This window comes from Delphinus delphis, chromosome 9, assembly GCF_949987515.2.
Source record: "Delphinus delphis chromosome 9, mDelDel1.2, whole genome shotgun sequence".
NCBI lineage: Eukaryota > Metazoa > Chordata > Mammalia > Artiodactyla > Delphinidae > Delphinus > Delphinus delphis.
The window spans coordinates 17,520,120-17,540,371 of NC_082691.1; the positions used below are offsets into that span (position 1 = coordinate 17,520,120).

The 20,252-nt window shown below is 38.7% G+C and overlaps 1 protein-coding gene and 1 pseudogene across 3 annotated transcripts in view; both read right to left on the reverse strand.

Annotated features, from left to right (window-relative positions):
* Positions 1-1,483: 1,483 nt before the first annotated feature.
* Positions 1,484-20,252, reverse strand: part of LOC132430918 (B-cell receptor-associated protein 29) — a 40,416-nt gene continuing 21,647 nt past the window's right edge. For all 3 annotated transcript variants that reach the window (XM_060020252.1, XM_060020254.1, XM_060020253.1), the window contains 2 exons: positions 6,837-6,937; positions 1,484-2,600 (listed from right to left, as the gene is read on the reverse strand). In XM_060020252.1, coding sequence (XP_059876235.1) covers positions 2,565-2,600; positions 6,837-6,937 — 137 coding nt within the window. In that variant the 3' untranslated portion in view covers positions 1,484-2,564. The remainder of the gene's footprint in view (positions 2,601-6,836; positions 6,938-20,252) is intronic.
* Positions 13,429-13,550, reverse strand: LOC132431404 (U5 spliceosomal RNA; annotated as a pseudogene).

Sequence of the window (20,252 nt, forward strand, 5' to 3'; positions counted from 1 at the left end):
TACAGCCTAAGATATGAAGAAGTCATCACTGGGACTTCCCTGGTGGCGCAGTGGTTGAGAATCCACCTGCCAATGCAGGGGACATGGGTTCGAGCCCTGGTCTGGGAAGATCCCACATGTCGCAGAGCAACTAAGCCCGTGCACCGCAACTACTGAGCCTGCGCTCTAGAACACGCGAGCCACAACTACTGAGCCCGCCTGCCACAACTACTGAAGCCTGCCTGCCACAACTACTGAAGCCCGCACACCTGGAGGCCATGCTCCACCAACAGGAGAATCCACCGCAATGAGAAGCCTGCGCACTGCAACGAAGAGTAGCCCCTCCTTGCCGCAACTAGAGAAAGCCCGTGCACAGCAACAAAGACTCAATGCAGCCAAAAATAATTAAAAAAAAAAAAAAGTCATTACTGACAGGAGGAACATAACTTAATATGCAGTCTAACTAAATCCATGGAATACGTGTTTATTTATAATAGGATTTGCTAAACACCCTCACTGGCTAGGAGAATCATAAGAACTAAGAAGCAGAGCTCAAGAGGCCTTCAGTGTAGTGTAAAATACACGACATGGGAGCCAGACTCCATAGTCCAGACCTTGGCTAGTACATGGCAGTATTTTTTTTAGCAAATTATAGCTGATTTGTTTATAAAAACTAGAGTAATATCTGGGGAACTAGGACACCTAAATTCTAGACTCAAATCCTAGCCCTGGATCTAACTATCCATGTTAACTTGGGAAAACTGCATACACTTTTCAGGCCTCAGTTTGCAGACCTGGACAACTGAGAGGGTTGAGGACTAAGAATACTTAAATGTATACTTTAAAGTGTCTTCTGGGAATCTTTCAAATCCTTATGCTCTTCAAAGAGCACCTGGGCTTTCCCCTTGCTGTACAGTCTGCATAACTTTGCGAATCACTGTGTTATCTTAGTTTATACAATAACCCTGACCTAAATATTATGACTCCCATTTCGGAGGTGAGGAAATGTAAATCTAGCAAGTTTGAATAATTTGTACAAAATCCCATGGCTAAATTAGTGCTGAAGCTAGGATTATAATTTGGTTCTACCAGTTCTAAAGCTGTGTATTTTCTACTTTCTGTATGTTACTCTGTCATTAGACTTGATTTCTGTTCACCAGGCCAGGATCACGAACAGTATCTATATCCTTAACCAGGTAGATCGCACTTCGATATTTCTAAGTTGCTACTTGTTCAGTTCTCTCCTCTGTCAGCGCTCCCTTGCCTTGTTATTTACGGTGCTGTCAGCCCATATGGTCTAACTCCCATTTCTTACTCTGCTAAATGTCTCCTACATGTCTGTTTTCTAGCAGTTAACTCCTTTTATCTGAAATAAAATACTTACGTACTTGCTCACTTCACCCACTTTACAGTGAAAAAAATTAAATATGCATGAAGTTGGTGCTAAAATGACAATAAATAACAAAGGATAAAACAAATACCAGAAAAGTAAAAACTCCAGTAGTTATTTTCCATTTTCTTTTATATTTAGAGACAAGGAAGATGGTTTTTCAAGTCTAAACACTGGAACAACCTAAATCGCATTAATATACAATCATCCTCTCCTAAAGGAAACTAAATGGAATATTTGAATAGAAAAACAGTATTTAATATTTAGCTTTCAGAATACAGAAACATCTTGGCAAAACTGTGACGCCACTGTGTGTATATTTGAGGTAATATTTGTATAATTAGCAACTCTCACAGCAATGGGAAACACTGCTTTTTGGATACATTATACATTTCCAAGTCAAGAATTCCACGTTGTTGTAAAATAATTTCAGTTCAGTGCTGTGGCAGTTATGCAAATAGATGTAAACTCCATTCCCAGATGAACTTTAAAAAAGCAGAATCTTTACTAATTATGTGTTAGTAACACAAATGTCAACAAAAATAATCCCCAACAGGTGCAGAAGCACAGTAACAAAAATATAATTATCAATATAGTTGTTTTATGACAGTCAACTGCAGTACCATCAGGCTTAAAAAAATAAAACTTAAGGTCATTGTTTTTATTTTTTGCTCTTTCTGACTCTTACCTATAAATATAGTAGCTACTTCTAATCATTTATCCTTAGTTAATCTCCCTATGAACAAACTTGCTGATATTGAATACTATTTTCAAATACACCATCGTCTGATTAAGTAAGCGTAGTATTATTATTGGAAATTCATCAAAGCTTTTAAGGTTGTTTAATGGTTTCATGCAACTTAAAAATCTAAGTTTGGAAGTAAGTGGCTAATGAATTTCTCCTTTTATTGGTAAACAGCCACCATACACCAGTGTTACTATATCTAGATAAGGTGTTTAACATGCTTATATTTCACTTGAGAGCTAGAATACAGACTTTACAATATATCTGAAACATCATCAAATATTGTGATAATGCCATTATGACAACAGCCTATGTGTGTGGCATTAAAAAAAATACTGGCTGGTCACAGACAGTTTGTTTTTCTGAACTGAACTTTAAGTTTTCCAGAGGCTAACATGATAACAAATTTATCCTCTTGACATGGTGTATCACAGTCTTCTTTCATAAAGTTCACAGGCCTTTCTTATTGCCTTTCGCTGCACGATCCTGCAAGAAAAAAAATGTGACGGGTAGTTATAGCAAGAGTGAGAAACACATTCATAAATATGACAAGGACGTTTAAAAAACATCCTTTTCTGTGTATAGTTATTATGAGAATATCAAATTAAAACATAGATTGAGAAAGTCTCAAATTTTAAAAAACTACAAAGTGAGTAGTTTTACTTGAAAAAGTGCTTAGAGGGATAAAAAAATAACACTCTTGATAAGTTCACCTTTTCCTCTGCTTTAATATATTTTGCTTTCATTTCACAGCTTATACAAGGAAAACAAAATTTCTAAAATTTCCCTCTTGCAAACTTAATGAAGATTTTTGGCAAAGAAAGAAGAGAACCAAAAAACCCATATGGGGTGGGCTTCTTTTGGTTCTTCAGATATTTGCCAATAGAACTGGCTTCTCAAATTATACTCTTTGCTGATCTCAAGACGACTATAATACATGACTTAAAACTGGAGGAAAGTGGGATAGAAGTCAACCAGAGAGATCATTTGCACGAAGAAGGTAGACATCTACACTGAGAAAAAAAATCACAAACAATGGAGTTCTGGGGTTATTGTTGCACCCGGGAAGCTATCGAGCTCTCGTTGCGGCTGAGCATTTCTGCTTTCAGAGCAACTTCAGTAACATCAACTTTAAGCAATCGAGTCAGAAGACAGCATTAGAGGAGGTATATGAGTAACAAGGTACCGCTTTTATGTGTTTCCATGTATCTTACCACCTAAGATAAAAAGCACAGCTTTAATGGATCTGCTATTCTGGATAAGTCCCTTAAGTGAAGGGTGATTTTCCAAAATGAAATTTTAAAATGGCTAGCTGCCAATTATTCTGAGTACATTCTGGGTTTTCTTTTCTAGAAGAGAGCCAGGGCAAACAAGGAAAGGCAAAGACTACATATTTCAAAGGAATTATTTTCTAATATTTATTTAGTGCCTATAACAGGAAGGGGATCAGATGGGGAAATCCAAACAAATTTAAAAGATGTAAAGTGGGATTTGTTTACAGTAAAGAAACAAGCTTTCCTCTCTTCCACCTGTTTCCTTAACGTTTTAACAGTCCTTTATTTTATGATTATTTTATTTAAAGTATATCAAGTATATAAAATTGAAAAGTTAAGTTTCCCAATGAACTTTATGATGTAATTCAATTATTGAGGTTGGTCTGACAATTGAAGTAAAATCGTGAAGAACAGTTTGGTACAGCTTTTTACTGTAGATGGTCTACAGCAATCTTTTGCTTCTCAGCTGGGTTCAGAATGTGAATATCAAAGTGTAAGAGTCACTTTTAAGAAAATGGTTCTCATTTAATGACACCTATATTTCAGAATCTTATTCAGGTTCTCCTACTGGACAATGGAGGGTTAAGTAGGTGGATGGGAAAAAGAAGTGTCCAATCGAGAAATAACTCATAGCACCGTACAGTTGTAGAGAGTTTTTCTTGTTTAAATATATTTAAAGTGCTTTCTTGCCCAGGATCTGATTTAATGCTCATGAAATATTATAATCCTCATCTAAGTACTGAAGAAGCCAAGTTGCATGAATGTCAAATGATTCACCCGAGGTTTACAGAACTGGTCAACCATGGAGATGAGAGTTTTTTTCATCAGATATTTATCACAGGGAATTGGTTTCATAGGTGGTGAGAGAGTAGACACACCACACAGGGTGGTAAAAGACACCTCAGGTATTAGCAACGGCAGAAAACCATTCTTTGGGCTGGAGGGCAATGGAGGAGACAGTGTTAACAGATCCCAGGAACGAGGTCCCACCAGGTGGAAGACGCCCAGTGGGAACTGGGACCATGGAAAGAGATGAGGCTGCTGTGGCAGATGCCACCCGAAGTGGAGAAAACAGGAGACTTTCTTGGCTTTCCCCCTCCTCCTGCCTTCAGTCTTCTACCAGTGCCTCCCTTTGGCTGAATCTGCACAGAATCCAGACAGCGGACCCCAGAACCCACAGTCCAATGACCAGCACAGGTGAAGGAACATAATGGTTAATGATGGAAGTTCTGAAGAAAGATTTCCTGACTTTAAATCCAACTTTGAAAGCTATCACTTTTCAGTTCAGTGACTTTGGGTACATTATTTAACATCTCTGGGTCTCCTTTCCCTCATTCACAAAATAGGGTATTAAAATATGTACTTTATCAATAATTTGATGGGCTATCAAGGAGAGAACGCAGATAACATATATGAAGCCATCAGCCAAGTGCTTGGTCCTGAGCACACCCTCAGTAAATGTCATCCATAAGTATTTCAAAAACCTGGATACAAGGCTTAAATGCACCAAGGCCCAACTCTCAGCCTGGCACCTGGCATATCTGGGATGAGGACATTTTTTCAAAGACAGGTATAAAAACTACTTTCTTGGGAAGAGATTACTCGTAAAAACTTTTGAACATCTTTTATCAGGAATGCATAAGCTTCAAACTGAAGCTTTTTTTGGGGAAAGAAAATGGGTTGAAGGTATCTTACTATCACATACATTCTTGAGGGATTAACAGAATCATTGGCTGTTACCACAATGGGACATTCTCTGCTTCTTTCTCCATCCAGGGATCTAAACGGTTCTGATACCCTGGGCAGAGACCACTGGTGTAGATGCTCATCCTTGTTGACTACACCCTGATCTCACAGATGGGAGGGAAAAATAGTTCTATTTCTAGGCGAGAGGCTTCTGAAACGTTTCTTCACTTTCCATGGTGGATCTTTAAGTATGCAATGGAATAATTCTCATCATGCCATGGTGAAGTCAGCAATTTCAGGACCTCTGTTGTAGAGATGGAGAAAGGGTGGTCCTGCTGAAAATCTAACTATCTACTCCAGAGCATGAGATCTGAGCTCTTGGTGTCCTGGGTCTGGAGCCCACAGGGTATCTATGCTTCTCTGGTCACCCTACTGTCAAAGTAGGTCAGTTAAATCAGACACGCAACTCAGCTGGGAATACCAGATTACAGATGTGCATCAGATTATCTCTTGACTGGCTCTAATCAAGGCCAAAGTGGCTGGATGAGAATAAGTCATTCTTTCAGTAAAATTTCTACAGAGGAGTACTGGCAATAGTGATAATTATGATAACAGCTATCATTCCTTGGGTGTTTACTATCAGCCAGGCACAATGCTAAGCACCCTACACATTTTATTTAATCCTCCCAACAAGCCAGTGAGCCAGGTGTTATTACTATTCTGATTTTACAGATGAAGAAAAGTGAGCCCCAGAGGGGTGACATGACCTACTTGGGATCACAAAGCTAGTAAGAAAGTTATAGTTATTCGAGGCCTGTCTGACTCCAAGCCTATGAATATCGTGCTTGTTTGTCTTGTGCCAGGCACAGTGCTGGATCCTGAAGATACAATGACCACTGACATGCAGGGAAATGAGTCCTGGTACTAAGGCTTCTAATACAGTGAAATAACTGTAGAGCTGTAATTGCTAAAAAGCCCTCACTGAAGGCCACAAATGCTGCCAATTTCTAAGGATAAACCCAATCTGAAAGCAGAAGAGCAGAGACCCTCCATCTTGGGAGGAATTGCGAGGGCCAGGGTTGCCTCTGGAATGGTCTCTTCCCTGAATTCTCCCCACACGTGGTCAAAGTGGGCTGGGAAATCAAATCAGGCTAGGGGCTGGCAGCCCAAGAAGGAACGGAAGACAAACCCAACATGGGTGAAGGTAGGGAACTGACTCTTGCTGGACTGAAGGGGAACAGAAAGAAAACCATGGCCCCTGACTTTCTGACTTCAATGATAAAAAGGTTTTCTCCATTTCCATCTTTCAACTCAACTCTGGAGGTAAAACATATATTTGAATGCCTCAGGCTTTGTCCTAAGATATTTCAAACAGTGGGATAGAAGGAGTAGTGTAATGTGGATCTTCCATTTTTGGCTTTATTTTGGCGTGCATATGGCAAACATTCTAAATGGTAAAACTAAATTTTTCCAGAACCAGTCTGGTTTCCAATGCTGCTGTTTTTATGGCTCAATTCTTTGGTTTAAAAGTTTACTCCAGCTAGAATGCTGTAAGTTAGCATGTCAGTAATTCTCTCTGTTATGATTATTTTCATGCAATATCCCAATCTTCAAGTAAAAATTGGCTTATTTAATCACTTTGCAAAGTCAGGATTAACTATCAATCCTCTTGGCTTGCGAAGGGCAAATAACCCAAATAATTGACTTAGGTAATTAATTACTATTTCAAAAAGCTGAGGCTCGTAAAATGGATGTCACCCACCTGAAGTTCTGAGTGTTCTTTCAGGAGCCGGTCATATTCTTTCGAAAGTCCCTCTGATTGCATCTTCATCACCGTCATGTCATTTTGTGCCTTAGAAAGGGCTAGAGAACATCGAACAGAGTTGTAAAATTTTTATTTTGAAATAATTTCAAATTTATGGAAAACTTGCAACACTTGGAGAACTTCTTTGTAGCCTTTACTCAAATTCACCAACTGTTGACGATATGGTACATTTGTAATTGTATTCTCTATCTCCACACATGCACAATCATTTTCTTGAACCATCTGAGACTAAGTTACAGACATCCTCCTCCTCTACCCTTAAGTACGTCATTGTGTACTTCCTAAGAACAAAGATATTCATCATATAGTTAGCAAATTTAGGAAATTTAACACCAATACAATACCCTTTATCTAATCTACCATCCATATTCCAGTCTTGGCAACTGTCCTAATTATGACCTTTTTATCATTTTTTCAGTTCTAGTCCAGAGATCCAGTCCTATATCAAAGATTAACAGTAAGTTGTCATGTCTCTTTAGTTTCCATTAATCTGGAATAGTTCCACAGCCTTCCCCCTGCCTTCTTCTCCCCTATCTTTCAAGACATTGACATTTTTAAGAATGCAGGACACTTTTTTTTTAATAGAATGATTTCCACTTTGATTTTGTCTGATGTCTTCTTATGATTAAATTCAGGTTATGCCTCCCACTTACATACAAATATGACATAAATGATGCTGAATGTATCTCAAGGTATCATATCCAGAGGCCCATCTGCCTCTCACTGGTTTTTCCATATTATAGTTATTTTCCTCCTTGTAACTAAGAAGCAGTGAGAAGACAATTAAGACTATGTAAACATCCTGTTCCTTGTCAAAACATCCCCCCTATGTTTAGCATCTACTGATCATTCTTGCCTAAACCAATCTTTGTTGTGATGGTTGCAGAATGGTGATTTTCCAACTTCATCATTCCATCCAAATTTATCAGTCAGCATTGTACTATAAAGAAGAGCCTTCCTTTGTTCTCCATCCATCCATCCATCATCAGTATGAACTAATACATTCCTATTTTTTCAATGACTTATAATTCATTACTATACTTAATTTCCCCCAGATTTGGCCAGTGGGAACTTTAGGCTGGCATCCATGTCCTTCGACTATGCCCCCAACAGTTTCTGGCACAAGATGTTCCAGGCTTATCCTAACACCTCCCAGGCTCAACCTGGACTCAGGCATTATAGAGCAGAGTTTATCAGAAGGGTCTACTTTTGAAAAAACTGAGGGTGGAAAAAATATTTTATCATTTTTACTAAGGGCTGGGTGACAATATTTCCTTAAGAACAATCACTTTCTTATACAAAGCTGAAAAATATGGGGTGTATAAGTGGCACTTAAAGACTTTAACCTCAAGATGATACACAAATATGGCTACATATTAGTCTTTGTCTACCAAAAGGGTACAATCTAAGTCAGCAAATTAGGCAGAAGTTAAAAAAAAATATATATATGAGATAAACATTTAAGTCAACATATTGCGTAGAAGCTAATGAGCAAATGTGTAGAAGGGAAGAGTAGTGTAAGATGGACTGGAGAAATTCTGGGAATCCTGAACTGGCTCTACATACAATTCTGCACATGTAGCCTTCACAAGTTCTGCATTTGTAAATTTTTTAGGGTAGGATTTTAGGAAAGAAAGTGGGATTTATAAAACTTAAGTCACTTTTTTGGCAAAATGAAATTACAGGTTCTGTTTATAAACAGTTTGATTGCCTTCCCTCCTGAGAAGCCATCATATGTTATATATAAGTATGTAAGTCACTATCAACTGAAGTGCCTTTTGTATCAATACTTTCTAGACTATTTTGTCAAATTAAACTCTCTGCATTGTTCTACATCTGCATTGTCCAATAAATGTTCTACAACTGTGCTGTCCAATATGGCAGCCACTAGCTTCATGTGGCTACTGAACACTTTAAATGTGGCTAGTGCAACTGAAGAACTGAGTTTTAAATTAAATCAAATTTAAATATTTATTTATTTATTTTTAATGAATTATTTTTGGCTGTGTTGGGTCTTCATTGCTGCGCGTGGGCTTTCTCTAGTTGCGGCGAGCGGGGGCTACTCTTCGCTCTGGTGCGTGGGCTTCTCATTGTGGTGGCTTCTCTTGTTGCAGAGCACAGGTGCTAGGCGCACAGGCTTCAGTAGTTGTGGCACATGGGCTTAGTTGCTCTGTGGCATGTGGAATCTTCCCGGACCAGGGATGGAACCCGTGTCCCCTGCATCGGCAGGTGGATTCATAACAACTGTGCCACCAGGGAAGTCCCTTAAATTTTGATGTAAATAGCCATATGTAGCTAATGGCTAGCCATAATAGCGCAGCTTTATAACTTCCTCCACATTACTTCTATAGGTCCATAAATCTAAACTAGGTATTAAAAGTTGAATTTGACAAATTTTATGCGTCACTTAGTAAAGAAGGGCATGGGTTAGATGTGGAAGAGAGATTTTTGGTAGTTGGTTAGATTTCATAGGGACCACACCCACAATACAAAGATTTACACATTACTTTTCAATCTGTGTGTAAGGCCTTTCCTAGATGATACTTTTTTTTTAATTAATAAACTTATTTTTGGCTGCGTTGGGTCTTCGTTGCTGTGTGTGGCCTCTCTCTAGTTGCGGCGAGCAGGGGCTACTCTTCGTTGCGGTATGCGGGCTTCTCATTGCGGTGGCTTCTCTTGTTGCGGAGCATGGGCTCTAGGCGCACGGCAGTAGTTGCGGCACACGGGCTCAGTAGTTGTGGCTCATGGGCTCTAGAGCTCAGGCTCAATAGTTGTGGCACAGGGGCTTAGTTGCTCCACAGCATGTGGTATCTTCCTGGACCAGGGCTCGAACCCATGTCCCGTGCATTGGCAGGCAGATTCTTAACCACTGCGCCACCAGGGAAGCCCCCTAGATGATACTTGAAAATACAAAACATGGTGTTATCTTCAGTTCCTTCCTTACTAAAAATGTTTACGAGCCTGGACTTACTTTGGTATATAAAAAGCAGGGACTTCCCTGGTGGCACAGTGGTTAAGAATCCGCCTGCCAATGGAGGGGACACACACAGTTTCCATCCCTGGTCTGGGAAGATCCCACATGCCATGGAGCAACTAAGCCCGTGCACCACAACTACTGAGCCTGTGCTCTAGATTCCGTGAGCCACAACTACTGAGCTCGCATGCCACAACTACTGAAGCCCACGTGCTTAGAGCCGGTACTCTGCAACAAGAGAAGCCACCGCAGTGAGAAGTCCACGCACTGCAATGAAGCGTAGCCCCCACTCGCCACAACTAGAGGAAGCCCACATACAACAACAAAGATCCAATGCAGAAAGGAAAGAAAGGAAGGAAGGAAAGAAAAGAAAGTAAAGAAAAGAAAAAAGAAAGAGAAAGAAAGGGGGCTTCCCTGGTGGCGCAGTGGTTGAGAGTCCCCTTGCCGATGCGGGGGACACGGGTTCGTGCCCCGGTCCGGGAAGATCCCACATGCCGCGGAGCGGCTGGGCCCGTGAGCCATGGCCACTGAGCCTGCGCGTCCGGAGCCTGTGCTCTGCAATGGGAGAGGCCACAACAGTGAGAGGCCCGCGTACGGCAAAAAAAAAAACAACAAAAAAAAAACGTTGGTCAGGAGGTTGTATTGAACAGTTCATCTTAATGTTAAAAACGATTTATACTTAAATTTTTGAAATGAATAAATTAATTAGGAAATTCTTAGATATCAACTCATTAGTTCCTTATTAAAAGATACTATTTTTCTCATGACTTGTTAGGAGAAAGAATGAGTCAAGTGGAACTACAAATCTGTAGAGGCAGCTAGAAAACCACTTGTACAGTCTATCCAGAAGTTTCTTCTCATCATGAATGGTACGAAGCTATAACAAAACAACTGCAGGCAAATCCTGTTTTTCTTGCACTTATCAAGCCAAGGCATGAACTGTGTTTCTTATTTTATTTTGTATTTCAGTGGATATTAGTAAACCTAATGATGACTATTTTACTGATTTCACTCTAATTAGGAGAGGATGTTACTGTCTAGGAGCCTTTTGGACTGTTTCCTAGTCCTTTCTCTACCTCTCATTTTATAAAAATTACAATATTCTGTTTTGGTTGTCTTCTACCTCCTTCTGGAACTGCCTTCATGACTAAGATTATATAAACTTGTTATCTGACATTTGAATATGCTTGTTTTATTTTGAACCATGTTATTTTGGAAACAGCATATATACGGAAGACATCAGACAAGGAGGCTTGAGGTGATACATCTAAGTCACTATTTCAATTTTCTCATCTGCAGAAATGAGCTGCTATCATTTGCCAGTAGCGTTATGGAAATGTTGAGATATTTCATGACAATACTGGCCAGATTCATTTATGTTCTCTGGGAACTTTTTGAGGCAAAAATCATTTATTAATATAAAGAATAACCCCAATTAATGTTACAGTGACATGTAGTAAGCCAAAATGTTTGTGTAAAATGCCATGTAAGCAGGCCAAAAATATTTGTGGTTTTCCAAGTGCCAAACTTACATTTATGGAGCTATTTGCACAGCAAGAGGAGCTGGTGAGACCGATGCACTGTGTAACTGTATTGTATCACTGTATTTTCTACCCGGGATAACAGACAGTATTAGCTAAGCTCTGCCAAGAAATGTAAGAGAAAATTTTTAGACACATTGGCGTGGCAGCTCAAGCTGGCTGCTGTACACTAGCTATAAGGATTGTGCCAGAGAAATAAATTTTTCAAATTTTAATTTGAAAAATTTCCCTACATCTAGTGTTGATTTCTTTTCCGTTCATTTGGTTCTATTTTTGAGAACTCGAGAGTGTGACATACCAGAGCTCTTCAGTACTTAATCCTCACATGTACTGTTCCTTTACAGGGACCATCACTGGACCGTTAAGCTACAGTAATGCTTCCAAAATATTTGGAAAGTAGACACACAAACTTCTGTTCAGTAAGGGACATAAATGTGGTTTTAATTATAGTGTGGTAATTTTTGTACAAGCCTATATTGTCAGGTACATGCAGGTAAGGTCTGTTTTATTTATCACTTCAATTATCACCCACTCTTTTTTTTTTTGTGGTACGCGGGCCTCTCACTGCTGTGGCGTCTCCCGTTGCAGAGCACAGGCTCCGGACGCGCAGGCTCAGCGGCCATGGCTCACGGGCCCAGCCGCTCCGCGGCATGTGGGATCTTCCCAGACCGGGGCACGAACCCGCGTCCCCTGCATCGGCAGGCGGACTCTCAACCACTGTGCCACCAGGGAAGCCCTCACCCACTCTTTTTTAACCTCACATCCGTATGTTGATAAGGTGTGTTGATTCTACTTCCTTTTTATCTCTCCAATCCATCCACTTCACTCAATCTGTTATCACGGTCCTCATCTCTAGTTTAGATTATTGAAATGGATTCCTCACCTTGTTTCTTGGCTACTCTAATTCATTGTCCACAGTAATGTCAAAGTGATTGCTTGCTCCTCCGCCTAAAAACCCTCCAGCAGTGCTCCCCCCACCAAAATGTTAACATATAAACATGGCACATGAGGCCCTTTATGATGGATCCTAGGCTTACTTTTCAACTCTCACCACTACCTCCACCTTATTTTATGCTCCAGCCACAGTGAGCACCTTGTAGTACTTCAGAAAGGCATACTCTTTCAGTTACATGCTACTCATTTTGTTAAAACATCCTTGCCCATCTCCTTTCACCTCCCTGCCTGACTCATTCTCTCCTATTTCATCTGGGTAATTAATATTTATCCTTTGAAATGTCAAGAAATTATCCTTGATCTTTTCTGTTGGCTTCTACTTCATCTTGAGCTTAATTTTATTATAGCACTTATCATGCTGAGGTATAACTATGTCCCTACCGGACTGTGGACTACTCAAGAAACAAAGCTGTGTCTTGTCTCTCTGTTCTGGGTACCCAGCACTGTGCCTAGCACATGGCAGGTGTCTAAAATATGTTCCCTGAAGGAAGGAAAGAACAGACAAATGAAAAGTCTAAGCTTTAAGCATCTGAAAAATTCACTTGTGTGGAACCAGTTCATTTTTTGAAAATATGATAAATGTCAGGTAAACAATGAGGTACCACTTTAGTCACTTGATAGGAATCTTGGTTGCAACTAAACCAAATTATATCTTTAATGGAAATAAATTCAGGCTAGCTGGAAAGTCACAAAGCAAACAGACCTTTCTTGATATTTTGATAAAAATATAATCACGTTACAAATATCTCATGCTAATTCATAATTAAAAACAAAAAGCAAACGAATACTATTACAGAATCCAGTTTAGTTTAAAAAAAAAAAGAAAACACTGATTCTATCGGGCAGGATATATACAAGATAAGCCTGGAGCACCTTGTAGAGTCAGAAGGATGTACTCAAGAAAAGATAAAGCAAAAGAAAAAAAAAAAATCCAAAATGATGGGGACACGTCAAAGAGACACAGGAGCCAACTGAAGGAGCTCCCAATGGCTAATGCTAAAAAAATGACTTGAGCAACAAAATAAATAAAAGAGTATTTTTTTCTTTCTTTTTTTTTTACAGCCTTGTTTATTCCCAGAAGGCCTCAAAAAACTGAAGCAATAGTCATGCTTTATCCCTCCCCAGACGAATCTTTAGGAAAAGGCAAAAGATTCATTTGATTATGAAGAGAAGCACGAGTATAGATTAAGAGTATTAAATTATAATCTACAGTATAAAATGAATACCTATGATTAAATAAATAAATAATTAGGGGTAAATAGACATATTTGTGCAGAAGAGTTCCAAAAATTTATGTAGATACTCTCACCTCAAGGAGGTAGGGCATAACCCCCCACTTCTTAAGCTTGGGCTACAAATAGTGACTTCCTTCCAAAGACTACACTATGGGAAGAGGGGGAAAAAAGTAACATTCATAGAGAAACCTGACAAACACTAACATCCGCCAGGCAGTCAAGGTCAACATCAACAGTGATGAATCATGCTGGTATGTATTTCTGGAATAACGTGATGAAAATGGCACTTTACCCTCTGTGACTTTCCTCTCCAGTCCCATAACTCCAGTCTGACCGTGAAAAATATCAGACAGCTTCTGATAGAGAAACATTCTGTAAAATAGCCAATACTTCTCAAAACTGTCAAGCTCTTCAAAAATAAGGAAAGTCTGAGAAATTATTATAGCCTAGAGGAGCCTAAGGAGACATAAAGCTAAATGTAATGTGGTATCCTGAATGAGATCCTAGAACAGAAAAAAGATGTGAGGTGAAAACTAAGGAAATCTGAATAAACTATGGACTTTGTCAATAATAATATATCCATATTGGTTCATTAATTGTATAAATGAACCATATTAATGTAAGACATGAATAACAGGAGACACTGAGTGTGGGGTATATGATAATTCTCTGTACTATATTGCCTACTTTTCTATAAATATAAACTGTCCTAACATAAAATTTATTTTAAAAAAGTACAGTGGGAAAAAACCTCACACAAAACACATGTATACAGAACAAGATATAATAAAATTCATTAGGCTATAAGTACTATCTTAGTAAGAACCTATCAAATATGACCCCTTAAGTTCCATTGTTTTAAATAAACAAAAACTTAATTAAATTTTTCTTTTGTGTAAAATCTTCTGATGTTTTAAAATTATTATATTATGTAGTTAAAACCCCACCAAAGTGGTAATATTAAAAAAAGTCAGTGAGTCGGGAGTGAGGCAGTAGATAAAAGAAAAGCAGATATTCTAGTAAAGAAGCATGAATCTCACTATTTATGATAGCCAGGTCATGGAAGCAACCTAAATGCCCATCAACAGATGAATGGATAAAGAAGATGTGGTACATATACACAATGGAATATTACTCAGCCATAAAAAGGAATGAAGTTGGGTCATTTGTAGAGACGTGGATGGATCTAGAGACTGTCACACAGAGTGAAGTAAGTCAGAAAGAGAAAAACAGATATCGTATATTAACACATACATGTGGAACCTAGAAAAATTGTACAGATGAACCAGTTAGCAGGGCAGAAATTGAGACACAGATGTAGAGAACAAACGTATGGACACCAAGGGGGGAAGCCACGGGGGGGCATGGTGGTGTGATGAATTGGGCGATTGGGATTGACATTAATACACTGATGTGTATAAAACTGATGACTAATAAGGACCTGCTGTATAGAAAAATGAATAAAATTAAATTCAAAAATAAAAACGAGGTAAGCCAGATCACGAAAAGTGATCTAGATATTGCCATAGACTAAAAAAAAAAAAAAAAGAAGCATGAACTTAATACATTTCAAGAATATCAAAGTGTAGGTCCCTTAACCTTCATGAATAAATCTTATGTGTAAGAGGTTTAAGTTATTTAAGAGGAGGGTTGAGAGGCAATATGATTATAAATATCTTAAAAATATTTAAAGTTAGTGTTCATAAAAACAGTTTTTATGAAATCCACATTAGGGTCAATTTGTACAACAAATACAGAAGGGCTGTGAGAATTAAGCTCCTTAACAGCGATGAGAAATCTTTACTGTTTTCATCAAGAGTATGAAGAAGGAAACGTTTTTCCCAGTCTCTAACCACTGAGAGTGCATGACACATAAGAGCCCCTCCAAAGATTCCTACTGTTCATGACTAGAGAAGATGAAGCTGTTACACAGGTGAAACTGCCCTAAGACAAGGGAGTCATCCACTCATCTATCCATTCAACAATGTATGGAATGACTACTAGGCATCAGGCATTCTACTAAGTGTTGAGGATGAAAAGATAGGTAGGGTCTTAGCTCTTGTACTACTCATTTTCTAGTCAGAGGAAGACGCACAATAAAGCAACCAACCAACCAACAGTGAGTGCCAAGTGTCATGAAGAAAGTTAGAATAGGGTGATGTGATAAAGAATGACTATGCAGCCACATGAGATGGAGTACTCAGGAAAAGTTTCTCTAAAGTGGTAAAATTTAAGCTACTATCAGTTCTGTCTGCTAAGGGCACCTAGAAGTAATGACACCCCAGTAGCAATGAGCACACCTAGGCTCTAGATATTATTTTCTAAATACCATTCCCTACCTAAAGGCTCACTGGAGAAATGGTTGATTCAAGGGATAGAGGAGGAAAAGTACAAGATAAGCTTGGACTATCTTGTTATACCAGAATGTATGTGCTTACAGAATGGGGGCATGACAAAATGATATGGGACCCAGCTTGAAAAGACTTCCACTGGCCAAATCTGAGACAATCTGAACACTAAAATATAATGCTCACAATGAATTATAATGCAATGAATATATTACACAAGCAAATCAATAAGTAACTGGGGGAAAAAGGGAAAGCTTCTCCTTTAACAATAGAATGGCATCTAATAAATGGAGAAGGAATAAGAGAATTAGAAAATCACCATTTGGAAAATATAAAAATAGTAAGTGAGAGGAAAATATGAAGAGAAAGAAAAGGATAAGGCAAGTGTAAGGTGTTATCATTTGGGTACAGGGCATATTTTTTTGGTATTATTTTTGCATCTCTCCTGTGATTTGAATTGTGTGATTTGAATTTATTATGTCTGAATAAAAAGTTAAAAGGAAAAAAATAAATTGCTATGAAGTAGAGCAGAGAAATGGGGCAGTAAGTGAAGGAGTATGAGACAAAAGGAAGTTTTTGTTTTTATGTTTTGGGATAGGAGATGCCAGGAGATGTCTGTAGGGTGATAGGAAGTGAGGAAGTAATTGCAGAAACAGCATCCTTGAGAAGGATAGTGGGCTTGGCAGCCAAAGCAGTAGAAGAAGGATTGACACTTAATCCACAGTAACCCAAGGACAGGTAGAGTTTGAGGCCAGCTGAGGGAGGACAGTAGTTTTGGTGGTGAGAAGATGACTTTTTTGATTAATTCTTTGTGTCCAATGAAGTAGGGTGGATTTAGAATTTAGAAGTGAGATGAGAAGATCTAAAGTAGTTCTGAAGAGTGAAAAAGTGAAGATTTTAGAGAAGTTCAATAGGACTGTCACAGTGCTGAGGGACCATCTGAATGCAGTGACCATTTATTTAAAATAAGAAGTTAGTTCCTTCAGCAATGCTGAGATGCTTGAGTGCAGGTACCAAGTGATGGATACCTGACTATCACCAGAGCTCGGTCCTTGAGAGAGGAGGGAAGTAGAGGAGGAAGGGGGGAGGGGGGGGAGGAAGAGGGGAGGAAGAAGAAGGAGGTAAGTAGTTTGCAAGAGCCTAATTATGATGAACCAGTGTTTGGGGGTTCATATCTATTAGATAACAGGCCTAGAACACTAAGTATGTGCTGGGGACAAGGAGTTGACTTAGATGTGGCCCTTGCCTTCACAGCACTTACAATCTAGTAAGAAAGATAAACAAATGAAAAGTAATTTCTACAGAGTACACTATTAAGTTAGTATCCATGCAGAACTATGGAGGTCCAGATGGAAGCCACTCAACCCAGCTTGAAGGGAGAGAGTTTCAGGGAGGCTCCTGAGAGGCAGCGATGCTGGAGCTGAAGGATGAGCACAAGCTGGCAGAGTGTGAAGGAAGAGGGCAGTAGAGGCAGACAGACCTGCAGTCCTGGACAAAGGGGAAAGGTGATGAAACACCACTGTTAGGAGGAAAAGCTCCCATATTTAAAAGAGTACGGGTATAAAATTTAGACTGGACAAGGGTGGGGCAGGCAAAACTAGAGATGACGCTGGGGGGCAGATCGCAGAAGACCACGTGTGTCATCCTGAAGAGCTATAAAGGTCACAGGAACCAATACAGAGTTTTAAGAAGTGAAGAAGCATAATCAGATCTGTGGTGTTGCCACCCTAGTGGCAAAGTGAAGAAGCCAGACTAATGGCAGGGACATGCTTTAGAAGGAATGGAAAGAAAGCTGCCCAAACAATTATACTAAAGAGTAAACATTAATGCATGAAACCAATTATAGCTCTATTTGCCACATGAGCAAAGGGGAAATGAGTGATTTTTTGTGTGTGTCTTAATTTCTATACCTATCGCTAGGTATATTGGTGCCTGCCCCTACCCTCTGGGGGACTATGACCATGAATGAGGTTTATGGGTGAAGCGCTTTTGGGTTTTAGAAAAGACAGGGATGTAAGGCATGCTGATACTTATAAGGATTACTGGGACTCGGGGCCAAGGAACTGATGAGCAGGCTTTATAATTTAATAAATAAAATCAGCCCCACTCTTATGCTATTAGCGAATGAAACACCAATAAATGCATGAAGACTTCCTTCATTAATCTTAGCTGAGTTGCTAAGTAATGTATTTAAGAAAAGAATTTTGGCTCTGTGACTTAGCAAAGAATAATTACAAATTATATTAATATGCTGGCTTTGCACTTAAAAATCAGGGTGTACGTTTTAGGCAAAGTACTGTGTAGGTATAGCTTTATACAAACTGCTTTGAAAAGGATATGCTTTATAAAGCAAGTTCGTGTGTAAGCAGAAGCAACACGTGGAATCTAGAAGAATTTACAAACCATCATATACGAGAATTGAAGGAGTCAGTTTACTTTGACTGTAAACAAAGAACTAGTTTTACTACATATAAGCATATATAATTTCTTAAATTATCTGATCAACATTCATTCAACCAGCACTTAAGTGCACAGCAAATTTTATAACAATATTAAGCAGAAACCAATCTCTTCAACACCATTATTTATACTGAAAAAGGTATTCTTCCTTACTTCAAGATCCTTAATAGGGGTCAGTAAACTACTCCTGTAAAGGGCCAGACTGTAAATATTTGTAGCTTTCTTTTTATTCTCTGGCCGCACCACTCGGCTTGCGGGATCTTAGTTCTCCAACCAGGGACTGAACCTGGGCCCTCTGCAGTGAAAGCTCGGAGTTTTAACCACTGGACTGCCAGGGAACTCCCTTATTTTCAGCTTTCTATGCCATGCAGACTCTGTCCAGTTTACTTAACTCCACAACCACAGAAAATATGTAAACAAATGAGCATGGTTTGTTCTAATAAAATTTAATTTCTAAAATCAAGGCAGCAGGTTAGATTTGGCTCATGGGCCATAGTTTTCTGATCCTTCTCCTAAAACACACTTCTACTTCTTACCACTTTTCTCTTAGACTATAAATTTACTGAAAAGAAATATAAATTAAAGTATCAGAGCATAAGAGGAGAGGAGGATCCGAAGTATACTGGAAATTTTAAGAAACCTCTTAAGAAGTTCCCCATTTTATCCCTTCCAATTTTGCTTATAGAAAGAACAAAGGCTATACAGACAGTGGATCCTGCAATGAGATTTAGTTTTACAAAGAAAAGGTTTTTCCTTCTTTAATTTTCCAGCTCATTTTCCTAGCTGATTGTTTTCCATCCATTTCAAAAGTGTTTTTAGAGCAGAGTTGTCCAGCTTAATTTCGTTACTGCACTTGGCAGTAAACATAAACCTGATACAAGCTGATCCAATCTATATGTCCATCAACATACTTGGAGAACTATGCTTGATAATATTCTTATCACCTGGAACATTCTGTTATTCAGTATGCATTTAGCACTCTCCACTCCATGTTTTTTAGTAAACTAACTCATGTATCACACAGGGGAAGAAATAAATTGTAGTCACTTTATGTATATATGTTGGATCCATCCATCTGGGTTATAAAGCTCTTCAGGGAAGAGACTGTTTTCTCTTGCTTTAATGCCCCTCTGTAGACCTAATAAAAGCTTTTCCTCAGGTAGCATCAGTCATGCTTGCTGGTATTGTCAATGCTATGAAAGGTATCCTTGAATTTCTGTCTTCAGTTACTATCTTCCCTGTAGCTATTCCTCCTGGTCACTGGATGACACTTAAATAGTTTATTTTATATAGGGCCTGCAAACAGATAGGAAGCTCACAAAAAGGAAAACATCACAACTAAATGGGAATGTAATAGGGAACAGCAGGAGAAAATATCACCATGATATATTAGTGCCAGGAAAGCAGTCACAGCAAGAAAGCCTCCTTCTTCTGGTTTGACAGTAACATCAACTGCATGTGGAGATAATATAAACTAATAAATGGCAATATATCTTTCATTAAAAAATGAAAAAACAACCTAAGAGCTAAAACCTGACTAAAATGGTGGGTCATATATTTTATTTGCTTTAAATAACTGATGTATTATTAATTACATATAGTCTATTGCCACATCCTTCAAATAAACTATGCTATTCTTTTAAAATATGGACTTTTATTTTTCAGCTAACAAAGGAAGGGAAGGAGATGTTAAAGAAGCAGAAACTTCCAGATAAGTACACAGAGGAGAAAATACATGTTTTTTTCTTATTCAAAGCATAGAAACTCATTAAAAGGTCATAAAACAAAAAACATGATATGACTAAAACTACCAAATTTTTTAAAGCATTGCAAAATTTAAA